Genomic DNA, 19620 nt, shown 5'->3' with positions numbered 1-19620 from the left:
ATTTTTAATAATATTTATACGAAGATTTAATTTATAAAACGGAGATTATAAAAATATCTCAAACGGTATACATGCAAGCACGTGCAAAAGACTAAAATGACGTCAATGCATCGAAAAATCGATGTTTCTTTTTCAACTACATTGAGCGTGTTCAGCCGAACTAAGGTCCTGAGTAAACTTAGTAAGATATGTATAGTACAGTAGATAGATATACGTATAGCAGGGAATGCTTTGACTATACTTAGGCTAACTAAGTTTACTCAGGACTTAGTTCGGCTGAACACGCTCACTGTATCGATATTTCTAAATCGATTTCAAGACTGACATCAATTTTAAAAATCAATTTAAAAAAAGTAATATTATTTACATAAAAATAAAATATAAAATAGTAATCAAATTTTTAAGCGTAAATAATTTTTTTTATTAATATTATTGTAGCAGATGTCTGAAAATTTTTCAAAAATCTTGAATTAATTTACTTATTACAAAAAAACATAATGTAATTTTAATTAACAAATTAATAATAAGAAAAACTACAAGTTGAAATTTTTTTAATAATTGATTTGTAATAAAAAAAATGGGTTATGACTTTTTTGATTAAAAAAAAATTATTTCTGTTAATTTAAACTTTTCGGAAAATAACTGCATAGTGGTTTTATATGTATGACAATTATTCAATTTGTTATTAATTAATAAAAATTAGAAAAACGGTTGACCCTGAAGGCCATCCCTGCAACTTCCCGCTAATTCCATACTTAGGCGCTTAAAATTGCACCAATGACGTTTTTGAGCTCTTCGAGCTGTAAAATACAATTGATGGGTTATTTTAAGCTCTCCAAGCTCAAAGAGATTGTTTTCCTATGCTTTTGAGCTCTTCGAGCTCAAAAGTCTGATAGAGATTTGATAAGACACTATTTTTTGAATTTTTAAACCGCAATAACTTTTGAATGAATAAACCGATTTTCACGCGGTTGGCAGCATTCGACGCAGTTTTTTAAGCCTCACAAAGAATCTTAAATTTTGAATTAATCGCGCTAGACATTTCGGAGTTATTCCGAAAAAACACTTTTTTCGGTTTTCTTTCGTTCACGATATCTCTCGAACGAATCAACCGATTTTGACCGGACTGGTGGCGATCGACGTGGTTTTTTGAGGTCAAGAGCTGATTAATTTTTGGAATTGAACCATCAAGCCGTTTAAAAGTTACTCCAAAAAAACCACATTTGAAAAAATTTTTTTTTTCAGTTTTTTGAAGATTTCTCAAAATCCATTGATCTGAATCGGTCCAAATAGTTTTCAAAATATAAGTTTGGTCAAGCCCTTTCGAATGGCACCAACCGCGATAAAATCGGTCAAGCCGTTCAAAAGTTATAAGCGGTTCACATACTTTCACACACACACACACACACACACACACACACACACACACCGTGACAACCTCGCGGGGATAGTCAGGGAAGCTTCCTGTGACCTTCAAACGTCGAGATCTGATGAAAATTCGATTTTTGCAAAACGGGGTGAAAACAATAACTTCCCGATTTTTGAAAATCTTCGATTTTCTTAGCGGGAAGTTAAAAAAAAATTTCAAATGTCTGCTGAGTGCAGTATCATTTAGAATTAAGTAATTTTAAGTACTTTTAATCATTATATTTTAAATTACTTAAAAATTTTTAAAAATAGCTGTCTATTATTTTTATACTCATATTTTATTTATTTATTATGAAATATATATTGTTAAATTTTAATATAATTAATTTTGAAATTTACTAATGAACAAATCAAAGTGATTTTTTTTATTAAACTCTAATTAAGAGTATCAATTAATATTTATTTTTTAATTCATAATATTCTTGAAATGTCTTGTAAGATAAAATCTGGATTTAAACTTCTTGATTCCTCTTTTACCTAAAAAAAAAATAAATAAATAAATATAAGGTAAAAGACCCAGTTATTGACACCGGTCTAGTTGCAATTTTATTCTAATTAAAAAAATTAAATCTCAAAAAACCAATTTTCTTAAAATTTATAATTCAAAAATTATATTTATTAATTTATTAGAGTTAATTTTTTTTTTTTTTAATTAAAATAAAATTGCAAGTGTCATTAACTTGGCCAGTGTCAATAACTGGGTTTTTTACCTTAATAAGAAAAAAATAAGTATCAAAATGAACATTTAAAATCCATACCATTAATTTGAATAAGTTACAGTAGTGTTATTAATCTGTGAAAAGGTATATTTTCTCAATAATTCCAATGCAAGGGACGGGTTGGTTCTTTCAAGTTCTCCAAACTCAGGAGTTTTCATGACATTTGTTGCATCAGCAATAATGCATTTAATAGCGTAATCTTTCAAATTTTGAGCACTGTGTCGATCTGCTAAAGCCACTATCTCAACGATATTTCCCCGATTAGAAGATCTCATTAGTGCTTCTTCGCAGAGTTTCTTCAAAGAAAGAAGCTGATACTTGTCAGCTGCCTCCAATAATCTAGCTGCAACAACCTCTTGATCTGAGACTTGGCCAGTGTAAATGTACCTGAGGACTTTCTCAAATATTTCAGGATCAATGTCTGGTATTGATACTTCATTGGATTTCTTCTCAATCATATCGTGAGTGAACGCCGCAGCCAAAACTGGACTCCGGACACTCAGAATTAATTTATGAGCTTTAAATCTTGTATTTCCAACAATTATTGTAATATCGCAATTTTCTTTGTTCTCGTAAAGATTTCCTAAGTCTTGACCTAATTGACTTGGTGATGAGTTAGATAAATTTTCGACTGGAATTGTCAAGGCATCATCATCAATTATAATTTCAACTTGAATTGTCAAAGTATCATTGGGTAAAAATTCGGCCTTGTTGTCTAATAACTTTTGTTTCTCTACAAATTCATCAACGCCCCAGTCTTCACCAGAGTCATTCTCTGCATCGACGAATTGAGAATAAAATGAAATTTTTTCTTGCTTATCAGTTAAAATCCAAAAACTATATTTTGTATTGATGTTATAATCATGCAATTTACACAACGAAATTGACAAATAATTGTTTAGATCGAGATCTTCCTCGAAATCTTCCGTTATTAAATTATGTTCATTATTCAACCATAACTCTAGCCGCCACAAATCATCAAGTTTAGATCCTGAAGTAAAATCCGAAGACTTCAATATTTCATTTTCCGAACTTTCTTTAATTAAAAAAGAACTTGCGTCTGGTATTTTCCACTCAAAGATAATTTTACTTTTTTTGACAAATGTATAACCTTCCATCTTAAAATTTTGTTTACTCAAATAAAATTACGATCACTTATATTTATTCTATTGTTTTAGATTTTATAATGTTAAAACATACTTTTTTATTCAATGAAATTAAGCCAATTTTTGTTAAAAAATCAATAAAGTACTTTATTTATGTATTTCACAGAGAAAACAAGATCTTGCAAAAATAAATGAAAATTTAAGTATAAAAACGCAACTTAAATATTTATTTGAGACTGAAAAAATTTGTTTTACTGTCTTTTGTCTTCTTCATTTCGTGCGTGCGCAATTTTTAAATCAGAATGATAAAAAAACGTTATTATTTTTTTAAAAAGCACAGAAACAAATTAAATAATTATCAGCTAAGAATGTAGATCCAGTAAATAAAATCTCAATAAAATTATTGTTATTATTATTAGTATTATTATTGTTATTAATATTATTATTCATAATTAAGGTAAAAGCCCCAATTATTGACGCTATAAGAGACAAAGTTATGATTTCATTTTTTTTTAAGCAATCAAATATAAATATCGATGAATTTTGTTTGTGGTAATGTCTTCAGTAATGTTTTAACTAATCAATTTCTTTTTTTAAAATGATAATCAGTGATATTTACTAATTAATTTTAAATAATTAAATATATGATCTGGATACACCAATTATTGACGGGTTAAAAAACTGATTGATCTAATTATTGACGTACTGCAACCCCAATTATTGACGCCCCTACAGCACATGCGTCGAATCATTTGGTTATATTGTTATTTATCAAAAACTTGATATAAAGTAATCACTATTATTAAAGTTAATTAATAATAATTTCTATGAATGAATAATTATTATGGAAAATATAACAATTTATTTAAAAACTTATTTAACACTAAAACACGCCGAGTTATTTGACAGTTAAAAGCCTTGAATATAATCGCGTATATAACGTATTTTATACTTAAAAAAAAAAGGCGTCATAGCACTGTCGACTGGCTGTCAATATGGGATTCACCATAAAAATTATGAACTAGTTATTGACTCCCATTATTTAAATATCATAAAGCATACAATTAATTTCGATTATTTAATTTTATAAATATTTCATATATTGTTAATTAAAAAAAAATTAGGAAAACGGTTGACCCTGAGGCCATCTCTGCAACTTCCCGATAATTCCATACTTAGGCGCTTAAAATTGCACCAATGACGTTTTTGAGCTCTTCGAGCTCGAAAATACAATTTATGGGTTATTTTGAGCTCTCCGAGCTCAAAGAGATTACTTTCCTATGCTTTAAAGCTCTTCGAGCTCAAAAGTCTGATAGAGATTTGATAAGACACTATTTTTTGAATTTTTAAACCGCAATTACTTTTGAATGAATAAACCGATTTTTACGCGGTTAGAAGCATTCGACGCAGTTTTTCAAGCCTCACAAAGAATCTTAAATTTTGAATTGATCGCGCTAGGAATTTCGGAGTTATTCCGAAAAAACACTTTTTTCGGTTTTCTTTCGTTCTCGATATCTCTCGAACGAATCAACCGATTTTGACCGGACTGGTGGCGATCGACGTGGTTTTTTGAGGTTAAGAGCTGATTAGTTTTTGGAATTGAACCTTTAAGCCGTTTAAAAATTATTCCAAAAAAACCACATTTGAAAAAAATTTTTTTTTCAATTTTTTGAAGATTTCTTAAAATCTATTGATCTGAATCGGTCCAAATAGTTTTCAAAATATAAGTTTGGTCAAGCCCTTTCGAATGGCACCAACCGCGATAAAATCGGTCAAGCCGTTCAAAAGTTATAAGCGGTTCACATACTTTCACACACACACACACACACACACACACACACACACACACACACACACACACACACACACACACACACACACACACACACACACACACACACACACACACACACACACACACACACACACACACACACACACAGACACCGTGACAACCTCGCGGGGATAGTCAGGGAAGCTTCCTGTGACCTTCAAACGTCGAGATCTGATGAAAACTCGATTTTTGCAAAACGGGGTGAAAACAATAACTTCCCGATTTTTGAAAATCTTCGATTTTCTTAGCGGGAAGTTAAAAATAGATCATATAATTACATGAAAAAATTAATTTAAACTCGGCAGTTAAAAAAAATGCTTTTCTAACCAAAGTTGTTAAGAAAATAGACGCTCGTAAGCTGATTTGATGAACTGGTGCTAACTTTATTTTTTTTTAATAATTAATATTTAATATTTTGAACTGAATGTGATTTTTCAATTTTTAATTAATTAGAATTTAATAAAAATTTATTTGATCGTTATTCTTATTACAGATAATTTAATATATTTAAAAATAATTTAGGGTGTCAATATTTAGACCCCCGTCAATAATTGGGGCTTTTACCTTGTATATAATTATTGATAAATGAAAGCGATGAAAGACACACAGTGAAATTAAATTCAAAAAGAGAGTTTACAAGAGTGAGCAAACATACGAATTCTCATTGCGCGCCATCTTCAGGTGGCGCTTTATTTTCTTCCGCCAATTTTTGAATAGTTTCAAAAGCTAGCTCATAAAAAAATTATGTGCCAAAAATTAAGCACTCAATTTTAAAAACTGTTTAGTTGATTTTAATTTAATGGTTGTAATAAAAAATTTTTAAATTATGAAATTGAAGTTAGCCAACATCTGTCATGGTTTTTTTTTTTATTTTTACAGCAAATAAATTACTACTAAGAAAAAATTAAAAAAAAACTACAACAATTTTTAATAAAAATTCTTTTTTAATAATTTATTTGTTGAAAAAAATCTTATAAATCATCATAGTCATATGAGAGCATTTTTTTGTATTGTTTTATTTTTTATAAATTAAAAAAAATTCTTAATTGTCTACTGCAATCTTTAAATAATAAATAATATTAATTTAAACATATAGAAATGATTAAAAGGTATAATTAATATACAGACAAAAAACTCATAACATTTTTTTGAATATTTTATTTCCTGAAAATAGTTATTCATAAAATACAAGCAAAGCTTAATTAAGAAAGAAATTTATTCAAGTCATAATATTGATACTTAATAAAAAACTAGAAAAAAAAAAACTAGAAAAAAAACTAGAAAAAAAATTAGATGTATTAGTAAATTGAAAAAAAGTGTTGTAATTAATTAAAAAAAAAAAAAAAATGATACCTTCAAATTGTTAATTATTTTTTGCCAGTCCTATTGTGAATATCAGTAACTTCTAGTCCGTTGAACAATTTTAATCCCAAAAACAGATTGGATTTTTCAAACTTCTCAAAATCCTCGGTTTCCATGGTTTTCAAAGGATCGGCTATGATGCATTTAGTGATGTATTCCATCAAGTACGGAGCATTGTGCCGATCAGCTAGCTCCATCCTTATAATAACGTTTTCAGGTTTTAAAGTTTTGCACAGTGATACTTCACACATCTCTTTAAGTGACAATATCTGGTATTTATCAGCGGCTTCCAGTAAATCCTCAGCGATGGCATTCAAATCCGAAACTTCATCAGTGTAAATAAACTCCAAGAACTTCTCAAAGATATCAGCTGTTATGTCTGTTATAAAAATTTGATTAGATTTTTTTTCATCCAGCTCATGGGTAAACATTGCAGCTAGAACTGGACTGCGCATTATTAGCATTAATCTGTGAGCTGTAATTTTTTCATCTCCAATAACAATAGTGGTATCGCTGAATTCTCTACTGTTGTAAAAAACTCTCAAATCTTTTGATAAATTACTTTTTGGATTAATCAATGATTTTTCGACTGGAATTAGTTTTACTTCGTCATCAACAACAGTCACTTCAGCACAAATTGTTAATGTATCATTGGGTATCAATACAGATTTATTTGCCAATAATGGTTCTTTTTTGAAAAATTCAAGAAAACTTTTCCTTTCTCTACCATTAAAAGTTAATTTAAGATCTTTCACCCAACATCTTTCTTGTCGACTATTTAAGATGCAAATTGAAAAATCACCTTTTACACAATTATTTGCTCCATTTATTATAAATAACGCCAAAAAATCTTTATATTTTTTTTCTGGGAAACCACTATTCAAACCCGATTGAAGACTCCACATATCTGCAATTTTAGCTCCTGTAGAAAACATTGATGATTGTAAAAAAGTGGAAGTTTGATTTTTTCTCTGCATTCTAGGCACGAGCTTATTTGATTTATTCCCCACTTATACACAGTTGTGTTTTTTTTTATATAGGTATAACTTTCTTCCATTTTGGAGTACTTATATTTTTATTAATAAAACAAGTACAATACCAATAATTATTTAAAGTTAAATATGTAAAACAATGTTAAATTAAACACAATTTTATTTTTTAATTACTTATATTCAACTATATTAATAAAAAGCTATTAAATTAATAATTATGTGCACGATAAACGACACGCCAATTTTAGAATTTTTGTATTGATTCCAAACTATAATTTGAAAATCCTCCAAATGAAAGTATAGAAAGTTGAGAAGTTAGAAGTTAGTTGAATCTTGGAAAAAACGGGACACGATTCACCATTGGGGACGGCCTCTTTTACCCAGATACCGATTACACAGACGGCGCTAGTACCCAGATCCCTTTGACACACATCCCCATTACGCAGATTGTGATTAAACAGATTTTCTATTACACAGATTACTTATTACTCAGATAACCGATTACACAGAAAATCTTTAACGCAGATCCCTATGACGCAGATAATTTAAATTTTTAAATGATAAATGCCATAATAAAGCCAAGCACTAAAAGTGCCTGAAATTTTTAAATTGCCGCCATCAAAACATGCCGGATGAGCATGTAATCTAGCTATTGGTTGAATTTAAGGTTCAAGGTGTGCACGGAGCGCTTTATTGAAGTATCTACAGTGTATATGTGTAAAATCCCGCGTTGGTTGAATTTTTTATTAGATACTTGATATAATGAATCAACAAATGAATCAACAAAATTACAGGTTAAAGATTAGAGCTATATAGGTAAGTAAACATATTTATTATTTATATTAAAAGTTCGGGTTTGAAGTTTAAATATAATTAGTTCAATTACCCCAAGCAGGGATGAATCGAACCATTTGACGCGTTTGCATAAATTAATCATTTAAGAATCAATGTTGTTTATTGACTAATTTATGGATCGATAATTAGAGAAGACATAATAAATTACCATTCCAAGAAAAAAAAAAATTAGACAAACGGTTGACCCTGAAGGCCATCCCTGCAACTTCCCGCCACTTACATACCTAGGCGTTTAAAATTGCACTAATAATTGCTCTTCAAGCTCAAAAAAAACAACTTATGTCTTATTTTGAGCTCTCCAAGCTCAAAGAGATAGTCTTTCTATACTTTTGACATAGAATTTAATTTCACATAACTTCACACTAATAGATTTGTTTATAGTTAAAAAGATTTGTTAATATTTAACAAATCATTTATTAGAAGCCATTTGTTAGGCCTTAACAAATATTTCTTAGTATTTAAAAAGATTTATTAATACTTAATAAATGAATATCAGATTTATTGAATACAAACAAATCATTTTGAATACTAAGAAATATTTATTTAACATTAAAAAATGGTCTCTAATAAGTGATTTGTTAGCTATTAACAAATATTATTTAATACAAATAAATCCTTCTATCAGTGCAGTCAATTCGTTCAAGAGATATCATAAACGAAAGAAAACCGAAAAGTGTTTTCTGCACATAACTTCACATAATTTCACATAATTTCACATAATTTCAGTCGATTCGTTCAAGAGAAATCATGAACGAAAGAAAACCGAAAAGTGTTTCCTGCACATAATTTCACATAATTTCAGCCAGTTCGTTTAAGAGATATCATGAACGAAAGAAAACCGAAAAGTGTATTCTGCACATAACTTCACATAATTTCACATAATTTCACATAATTTCAATCAATTCGTTCAAGTGTTTTTTCCACATAACTTCACATAACTTTACATAATTTTGCATAAGTTCACATAACATAAGTTCACATAACATTTGAACGCCTTGACCGATTTCATCGCGGTTGGTGCCATTCGAAAGGGCTTGACCAAACTTAGATTTTGAAAACTATTTGGACCGATTCAGATCAATAGATTTTGAGAAATCTTCAAAAAACTGAAAAAAAAATTTTTCTTTGTGAGGCTTAAAAAACTGCGTCGAATGCTGCCAACCGCGTGAAAATCGGTTTATTCATTCAAAAGTTATTGCGGTTTAAAAATTCAAAAAATAGTGTCTTATCAAATCTCTATCAGACTTTTGAGCTCGAAGAGCTTTAAAGGATAGGAAAGCAATCTCTTTGAGCTCGGAGAGCTCAAAATAACCCATAAATTGTATTTTTGATCTTGAAGAGCTCAAAAACGTCATTGGTGCAATTTTAAGCGCCTAAGTATGAAATTAGCGGGAAGTTGCAGGGATGGCCTTCAGGGTCAACCGTTTTCCTATTTTTTTTTGGATCGATTTATGTATTATTTTGAGCTCTCCGAGCTTGGAGAGATAGCTTTTCTATGCTTCTTCGAGCTCAAAAGTCTAAAAATTATACTATCTCATCAAAAACGATCCGAAAAGAAATGTTATGTGAACTTATGCAAAATTATGTAAAGTTATGTGAAGTTATGTGGAAAAAACACTTGAACGAATTGATTGAAATTATGTGAAATTATGTGAAATTATGTGAAGTTATGTGCAGAATACACTTTTCGGTTTTCTTTCGTTCATGATTTCTCTTGAACGAATCGACTGAAATTATGTGAAATTATGTGAAATTATGTGAAGTTATGTGCAGAAAACACTTTTCGGTTTTCTTTCGTTTATGATATCTCTTGAACGAATTGACTGCACTGATAGAAGGATTTATTTGTATTAAATAATATTTGTTAATAGCTAACAAATCATTTATTAGAGACCATTTTTTAATGTTAAATAAATATTTCTTAGTATTCAAAATGATTTGTTTGTATTCAATAAATCTGATATTCATTTATTAAGTATTAATAAATCTTTTTAAATACTAAGAAATATTTGTTAAGGCCTAACAAATGGCTTCTAATAAATGATTTGTTAAATATTAACAAATCTTTTTAACTATAAACAAATCTATCAGTGTGAAGTTATGTGAAATTAAATTCTATGTCAAAAGTATAGAAAGACTATCTCTTTGAGCTTGGAGAGCTCAAAATAAGACATAAGTTGTTTTTTTTGAGCTCGAAGAGTAATTATTAGTGCAATTTTAAGCGCCTAGGTATGTAAGTGGCGGGAAGTTGCAGGGATGGCCTTCAGGGTCAACCGTTTGTCTAATTTTTTTCTTGGAATGGTAATTTATTATGTCTTCTAATTATCGATCCATAAATTAGTCAATAAACAACATTGATTCTTAAATGATTAATTTATGCAAACGCGTCAAATGGTTCGATTCATCCCTCGCTTGGGGTAATTGAACTAATTATATTTAAACTTCAAACCCGAACTTTTAATATAAATAATAAATATGTTTACTTACCTATATAGTTTCAATCTTTAACCTGTAATTTTGTTGATTCATTTGTTGATTCATTATATCAAGTATCTAATAAAAAATTCAACCAACGCGGGATTTTACACATATACACTGTAGATACTTCAATAAAGCGCTCCGTGCACAACTTGAACCTTAAATTCAATAGCTAGATTACATGCTCATCCGGCATGTTTTGATGGCGGCAATTTAAAAATTTCAGGCACTTTTAGTGCTTGGCTTTATTATGGCATTTATCATTTAAAAATTTAAATTATCTGCGTCATCGGGATCTGCGTTAAAGATTTTCTGTGTAATCGGTTATCTGAGTAATAAGTAATCTGTGTAATAGAAAATCTGTTTAATCACAATCTGCGTAATCGGGATATGTGTCAAAGGGATCTGGGTAATAGTGCCATCTGTGTAATCGGAATCTGGGTAAAAGAGGCCGTCCCGTATAAAGTGAAAATCCTCAAAATGAAAATATAGATAGTTGAATCTTGCATAGAACGGTACAGGATTCTTCATTGGTTAGAATGAAGACGCGCGCTTTTCAAATTTCTTTAACCATAAAAGTTTACTTAAAAATTAAATTGATTCAAAAGTCAAAGACTCAATTATTGACGCTTGCAATTTTATTTTAATTAAGGAGGTTCGAGCGAATCTAATGTAAAAAATAATTTCCAACTTTGAGCTTTGAAATTAAGTATACGTATAAATAAATACGTCATTTATTTAATCCCAAAATTTTAAAAAGATTCACCGTTTAGTTACTTAGATATTAAATTTTAAAAATCACATATTTTATCTCTTTATACTCGGGCTCTTATGGCGGACAAACGTTTTGTCGAGACTTTAATTATTTTTTTCAATATTAACCTCCCAACTTTAACGGATAAAAAACTATACACAAGAAACTTGGATTATTGCAAAATATAAAAACAATTTAATAATAATACATTGCCGATATAATTTTTGAAATATTTAAAGTCAAATTTTATGTTTGTAACTCGTTTATCCTCAGCCATTTATTCGAATAAAGATTTGACAACATTGCGTCAACAGTTGAGAAAAAAGAAAAGGATAGAAATCTAGTTACAGAGAGAAAAATGTTTAACTCACCCATTCATCCACGTCTCTGTTATCGATATAATCAAGCGCGCTATTGCCAAATCTGTTTATTTATTTTGGCAAGTAATAAATACCAAAGTCATTTTATTACTCTACTTTATTAAATAAGTCAAAATCATCAATTATTCAATTGTTTAAATTATTTTAAATTAAAATAAAGAATTTAGGTGACTATTGGAAGACTAAAATTAAAAAAAAATTTTAACATTATTTTGATTCATTAGTTACGCTTGAACTTCTTTAAAGAAAAATTAATAAATATAATTTTTAAATTATAAATTTTAAGATAATTGATTTTTTGAGAACATTTTATATTTTTTAATTAAAATAAAAATGCAAGTATTCATAACTCTTACCTTGGAATAAATAAAATTTAAAAGTTAAATCATTAATTTATCAAATAATTTTCAATAATTATTTAAAATAAATGAAAAATTTTGTCTAAAATAAATAAATAAACACTTTGATAATTTTTTATTCATTTTATTACGATTGATACTTAATAATTTTCATTAAATATAAAAAACTTGTCCTCATAAATTAAAAATAAGTATGATATTATTTAAATAATAATATTAACATTTAAACAGTACATGATGAAACAGACTTAAATAAATATTTCCTTGGTTAAATTTTATAATAAATAATCAAGTTAAAAAATGATTAACTTCCTTTTTCTCCTTTAGCTGAAAAATAATTTCAAAGATTAGCTAGTTTATCAACTAAAATAATCATAAAAATGAATAAAGGATCTAATAAAACCTTTAAAGTGTCGAATATCTTATCCCAGCTTCACAAAAAGTCCTAGCAACTGCAAGTTCCTTAAACAATCTCAACCCCAAAGATGAATTAGACTTTTCATACTCCTTGAATTCTTCGCTCTCTACAATTTTCGCAGCATCAGCAGTGATACATTTAGTGACATACTCCATCAGGTATGGAGCACTAAAGCGATCTGCTAAGTCCAGCATCTTAAGGGCGTTCTCAGGATTTAAGGACTCGCAGAGCGACTCTTCACATCTCTTTTTAAGCGAAGCCAGCTGATATTTGTCAGCCGCTTCCAACAATTCCGCAGCGTCTTCCTCCAAATCAGATACTTCATCGGTATATATATACTCCAATAATTTTTCAAATGTATCTGAAGAAATATCAGCTATCACAACTTCATTAACTTTCTTCTCCGACATCTCCTGATTAAACATAGAAGCCAGGACTGGACTCCTTGTCATGAGAATAATTCTGTGAGCCTGAAGCTTTTCTTCTCCGACATTGATAACCATATCGCTGAAGGCTCTAGTCTTGTAGAGTTCTTTAAAATCTTCTACCAGTTGATAATTAGAGTAGTGATAGGAACCTTTAACAGGAATTTGAATATTTTCATCAACAACTGTGATTTCAGTACAAACTGTTAGAATATCATTTGGAATTAGTTCATATTTTTTATCCAATAGTCTTTCTTTCTTCACGAAGTCATTGTAACCCCAAGATTTGCCGTCTTCAAACAAGTGCTCACCAAATTGCCAAATATTAGATTTTTCTTGTTTATTATTCAGAATGTATATTGTTACAAAAGCTTTCACGCTATTTTCTTCTAAATTCCATACATATACCGACAAGGCATCTTTGTCTTTACCTTCACCAATTGGGTTTCCATTATTTAAATATAAGTCGATGTTCCACTGGTTCTCAATTTTAGCTCTTATAGAAAAATTTGTAGATGTTAGAGTCACCGGAGTTTGATCTTCTTTATATTCCATTAGTGAAGTTATATTGTGAATTTTCCACTCGTATACAAGTGTGTTTTTTTTGGTGAATGTATAACCTCCTTCCATCTTTTAATTAGTTATTTGTAAAATTACTGTACCAATAATTAAACTGATGATTAGTTATCCAAATAGTTGTATAGATAAAAATTCAGTATTTTGATCAAATTTATTAGAATAAAGCGTAATTATTTCATTTAAGCAGAATATAAACACAGCAAGGCTTCCAGCTCGTGAAGTTCTCTACAGAGTGAAGATAGACACATATAAGTCGGTTAGTTAAATTTCTAATTCATCTTGGCGCTAACATCTTTTCCCGCTCTTTTCAAATATTTTTAAAAAATTAAACTAAAGTCAGCAGACGTATTTTTTTTTTACTTTTACAAAAAATTAATTACTAAGAAAATATTTATTAAAGAATTACAGCAATAAATTTTTGACACATCTAGATTAAAAAAAAATTAACTTGAATCAAAAAAAATTTTCAAATATTTAAAAAAAATTAAACTAAAGTCAGCAGACGTATTGTTTTTTACTTTTACAAAAAATTAATTACTAAGAAAATATTTATTAAAAAATTACAGCAATAAATTTTTGACACATCTCGATTGAAAAAAAAATTAACGAATCAAAAAAAATTTTCAAATATTTAAAAAAAATTAAACTAAAGTTAGCAGACGTATTTTTTTTTACTTTTACAAAAAATTAATTACTAAGAAAATATTTATTAAAAAATTACAGCAATAAATTTTTGACACATCTAGATTGAAAAAAAAAAATTAACTTGAATCAAAAGAAAAATTCTAAAGCCAAGAAAATAATTTTTATTTATTTATTTATTTATAATCAATCAAACCCAACAGCCTTAGCCATTAACAGGGTTAATAATCTTTTCAAAGTAATTGTTCTTAAAATTATTTTTGTAATGACAAGATAATCAAAAAAAAAAAAAAAAAAAATTAAATAACATATTCGGATTGCATCAATCCATTTATAATTACTCGAGTAGGTAAACATAAAAATAAAAATAACAAAAGAAAATGTAACAAATTTGTAAGAAAAAAGTTTCAGTAATTTTAGACATAACTTAACTCCATTTTTCAATTAAGTTAGCTTTAATTTTATAATACTGAAGTTAGCCGTCAGTTGCCAATTTAAAAAATTTTTTTAACAAATTAATTACAATAAAAAAAAATGCTTCTAAAAATTTTCACTTTTAATTTTCATTAATTTTCACATGTAAAACTTTTTAATGAAATTTTTTTTATAATTGTTTAATCGCTGTAAAATTCTAAAAAAATTTTTAATATCTGTCAACTTCAGTGTCATTTAATTTTGAAGAATTTTATTGTCTTGAATTAAGACGAAAAATTCTTGAATCAAGTTAAATTTACTCAAACCAAGAAATATTTCTTAATTTAATAAAGAAGATAAATTTCTTAAAAATTATTTACTTAAGTAAATTTAAGTTAATTTTTTTTTCTGTGTACAAGTCGAATTTTTCAATTTATTTTTTATAATAATTTATTAATTAAAAAAAATTCATTAAATCATTTTAACAACTATTCTTGTTTTTACATAATAAATTTTAATTTTACGCTCTTATTGTAACTAATAACAAATCACGGTGTATTTTTTCGATAAATTTATATACGAAAAACTTTCAATTATAAATTTTATATTTTAAAGAAAATCGAGGAAAAAATTACTCAACAATAAATTTCTAACTGTTATATCCGATAAAAATATAAATATAAAGATTATTAAAATTTATGCGCATATAAAAATCTAATCTATAACGCAATTTTATTAGCATAAATTAATGAAAATAATATTGTTTACATAAAAACTTCAGAATACTCAATGAATCATTATTCAATTATTAATTCTTACATAACTTTTTGTTTATTATAAATCTACTAATCATGACTAAAAATAAAAATTATAGAATAATTGAGAGAAGAAAAGATAACATTGGTTTATCATACAATACAACTTATCATTTACTTTATTATCTTAACTTTTTTTGTCTAAACAATCGCAGCGATATTGTGGAAGAAATAAAAAAGCCGAACATTAAAATGCATTTATCCGAGCGGCCCCCCGCTGCCAACTACCCAACGAGTTTTATCGTTTTGTATTTATTTATATTATATTTCTTAAAATAACCAACAGGTAGATCATTCAGGACTTAATACATATTATACACACATATAGATATATACACACCCGCAAAACCGGCAACTCATCGCGCTTGTTTTCCGCCTGCTCACGATTAGTGACCGTCAGTCTTCAGTCGGGTATAATATAACATAACATATAACACATAAGATGCAACTTGGTATCTGTATAAGTACGAGTATCTGTATGTATAAGTGTAGAAGTCGGGCCTTCGGGCTTTCTCTGATCCTACACACTCTCGTCTTGTTAATCTTAAGTAATTTGCCTTTTTATTTTACACCTTCGAAAATTTGTTTTTCACACCTACAAAGTGCACCGTAACCGACCTTTTTTTAATTGTCTCGATGAAACATCCAGTTCATCATAACAAAAAATATAAATAGAGTCTATAACTATAATGTTATCTATTATCAATGACATCTACTATCAAACTTTCTATTTACCATTAAAGTGACTAAGTTATTTCAAATTATCAATACTTATATTCTATTCAAAACACCTCCTGAGTAATTTAAATCAATAAAAATTTATCACACGCGTTTATTGGATATTCAATTTATAATTATGTTTGTACTTTCTCTTTTTCATAATTGTTAATTAAAATACCGCGTAAATTATTCATTTTATAACTTTGTAATAAATATTAATTGGGCTTTCAAAAAATGAAATATTTTCTTAATAGAATTTTAAAAATTAAACTTTCTTATGAAAAAATTTAATCATCTTTGTTATTAAGAGAATAAGCAAAATTTTTTAGCCAGTGTATTTGTATTATAAAATAGGTTTTTATGATTAAATTTGGTATCGTTGGAAAAGTCTTGACCTGGAGTTGTGTCTTCTCAAGTTTTGATATTATTCTCACCAATAGTCAATTTATGATGATAAGTATTTAGGCTGCATTCTAAAATGCTCTATCTCTAGATTCATAATTAAGAAATGACCCTGTATCTTGTGAACTATTGACGTTTATAAAGATATAAGCTCATCCCGATGTTACAATCATCAAGAGCTTTCATTTGAGTACCCACATGTATTTTGATATATTTTTCATATATTCATATATATAAATATATAAAATATATGAAAAATTGATGTGGGTACTCAAATGAAAGGTCTCGATAAGTGTAACATCGGGATGAGTTTATATCTTTAAAAATGTCAATAGTTCACAAGAGACAAGGTCGTTTCTTAATTATGTTAAATTGCACTGTACTTTCTTAACTATTGACATTTTCAAAGATATAAGCTCATTCTGATGTTACACTCATCAAGAGCTTTTATTTGAATACCCACATGCATTTTGATATATTTTTCATATATTCATATATATAAATATATAAAATATATGAAAAATTGATGTGGGTACTCAAATGAAAGGTCTTTAAAGATATAAGCTCATCCCGATGTTACACTTATCAAGACTTTTCATTTGAGTACCCACATGCATTTTTGATATATTTTTCATATATTCATATATATAAATATATAAAATATATGAAAAATTGATGTGGGTATTCAAATGAAAGGTCTCGATGAGTGTAACATCGGTATGAGCTTATATCTTTACAAATGTTAATATTTCACAATATAAAGGGTTATTTCTTAATTATGTATCTAGGGATAGAGCATTTTCAAATGCAGCCTAAATACTTATCATAATAAATTGACTATTGGTGAGAATGATATGAAACCTTGAAAACGTACAAATTCAAATCAATACCTTTGCATATCATATGACTATCCTGGACACAGAATTTTTCTTATTCTCTTAATAATATAGATTCAAATTTTAAGTTTGAAATTTTATTATTTACAATTTTTAGCTAGGTAAAAAACTTTAAATTTTATAAAAAAGAGAAAGAACAAAATTATTAATATTTAATAAACTCTAAAAATTAAAACTCAAATTTTTTCTAAAGACAGAAAATCATTTTCATTATTGAAACTGTAAAAATCAAAACTTTGAATATTAAATTTTTATCATATCAATTTTCCTAAAATTCAGTATTAAAGTTCAAAAAATGATTTAAATTTCAAAATATAATTTACAGTACGCAAAAATTGTATCAATTATGTCTCACTGTTTTCATGGTATTTGCATTAATACGGCTGTATCAATTTAAAAATGAGCATTTTATGGACTCGTCCATAAAATGATTGCTTGATAATTTTCCTCTGGATGATCGTGATCAACGGCACTATAATAATCAGTGGAATCGGGGCATAAATATTTCGTGGATTCGCGCGGAGGACGCCTTGAACCGGTGCAAGTGTTCTTGTATCATGCGATGGATTAATATATTCTTGAATCATCCAAGGGATGACTGATGCAGCTGATGCGATATAAATAAATATAAATATAAATAAACACATTGAATTATTATTTATTATTATCATTATCCACAATAATAAAATAAAATAAAATAATAAACCATCTGGAATGTCGAAAATAAAAATATATTTGTTGTTGAAAATTTCGAAACTGATAAAACCGAATTGATAATTTATGTTCATTATTTTAATGACGAGGTAAATTTATTTATACCAAGGTGACTGAGTTTTAAAATAATAAGCGTGTGTGTATAATATGTAATATGTCAAGAATTGTGGATGTCGATGAGTGATTTTTAAATGCGTTCGAGGCTATTATATATCTACTGTATAGTATAAGGAGTAATATTTGTTGCGTGCGAATGATTACAGAGAGTTGAGAATCGTACCGACGAGTACAATTACTCATAAGGTATTCTTCACATATATCTCGGCTACTGTTTTACGAGTTGGTATAAATGTATACAAGTATGCTCATATCATACGGTTGTCGGCGATGAAAGCTTGCCACGCTGCTACTGGCTTATTATAATACCGAATAATTAAATTAATCGTGCCAAAACATGTCGAGTACTAATGAAATTTCATTTCATTTCTTTATTAATATTTAATCCATACTATTTATTATTTTTGCATATTATTATTCAAAGTTATTTTATTAATTTATGCATCATTATTTTTTATATATTATTTATTTACTTGGGAAGACTCCATCGGCAAATATTAATTAGTCAAAAATGGGAATAATAAATGTATGTTATTATCTTTAATTGAAATAATAATATTTAATTTTATTTTAAAATTTAATTTAAATATTTTTCTACTGGCAACCCTGCACACGGTAAAAATTTTTTCATCACTGTATAAAGTGTAAAAATTTTTGTGTAGAATACTGCACTCTAGTGTGTAGAATTTTACATTCTCATGTGTTGATTTTACACACTAGAATGTCGAATTAACATTAGTTCGTGTAAAAACAGTCAGTAACACAAATATTTGTGTCAAATTTGACGAACATTTTTTTACTGTGTAGATACATAATTAAGAAATGACCTGATATCTTGTGAACTATTGACATTTTTAAAGATATAAGCTCATCCCGATGTTATACTCATCAAGACCTTTCATTTGAGTACCCACATCAATTTTTCATATATTTATATATATTATATATATATACGTATGAAAAATATATCAAAATGCATGTGGGTACTCAAATGAAAGCTCTTGATGAGTCTAACATCGGAATGAGCTTATATCTTTAAAAACGTCAATATTTAAAAAAGTACAGTGTAATTTAACATAATTAAGAAACGATTTTGTATCTTAAGAACTATTAACATTTATAGAGATATAAGCTCATCCCGATGTTACACTCATTGCGACCTTTCATTTGAGTACCCACATCAATTTTTCATATATTTTATATATTTATAT

The 19620-nt window shown here is 27.8% G+C and overlaps 3 protein-coding genes across 3 annotated transcripts; all 3 read right to left on the bottom strand.

Annotated features, from left to right (window-relative positions):
• Positions 1-1831: 1831 nt before the first annotated feature.
• Positions 1832-3265, bottom strand: LOC123259098 (speckle-type POZ protein B-like). Its single transcript, XM_044719364.1, has 2 exons — positions 2187-3265; positions 1832-1905 (listed from the first exon to the last, which is right to left on the bottom strand). The coding sequence occupies exon 1, from the start codon at positions 3263-3265 to the stop codon at positions 2189-2191; it is 1077 nt and encodes a 358-aa protein (XP_044575299.1). The 3' UTR covers positions 1832-1905; positions 2187-2188.
• A 3189-nt stretch (positions 3266-6454) lies between these two features.
• Positions 6455-7354, bottom strand: LOC123259097 (speckle-type POZ protein-like A). Its single transcript, XM_044719363.1, has one exon. It carries the CDS (start codon positions 7352-7354, stop codon positions 6455-6457), a length of 900 nt encoding a protein of 299 aa, XP_044575298.1.
• Positions 7355-12464: 5110 nt separating this feature from the next.
• On the bottom strand, positions 12465-13933 carry LOC123259795 (speckle-type POZ protein-like). Its single transcript, XM_044720502.1, has 2 exons — positions 12671-13933; positions 12465-12594 (listed from the first exon to the last, which is right to left on the bottom strand). The coding sequence occupies exon 1, from the start codon at positions 13738-13740 to the stop codon at positions 12673-12675; it is 1068 nt and encodes a 355-aa protein (XP_044576437.1). The 5' UTR covers positions 13741-13933; the 3' UTR covers positions 12465-12594; positions 12671-12672.
• Positions 13934-19620: the final 5687 nt, after the last annotated feature.

Source organism: Cotesia glomerata, linkage group LG2 (assembly GCF_020080835.1).
Source record: "Cotesia glomerata isolate CgM1 linkage group LG2, MPM_Cglom_v2.3, whole genome shotgun sequence".
In the NCBI taxonomy this organism is placed as follows: domain Eukaryota; kingdom Metazoa; phylum Arthropoda; class Insecta; order Hymenoptera; family Braconidae; genus Cotesia; species Cotesia glomerata.
Note: the sequence above shows the minus strand (reverse complement) of the source record. Positions and strands in the feature narration are given on the sequence as shown.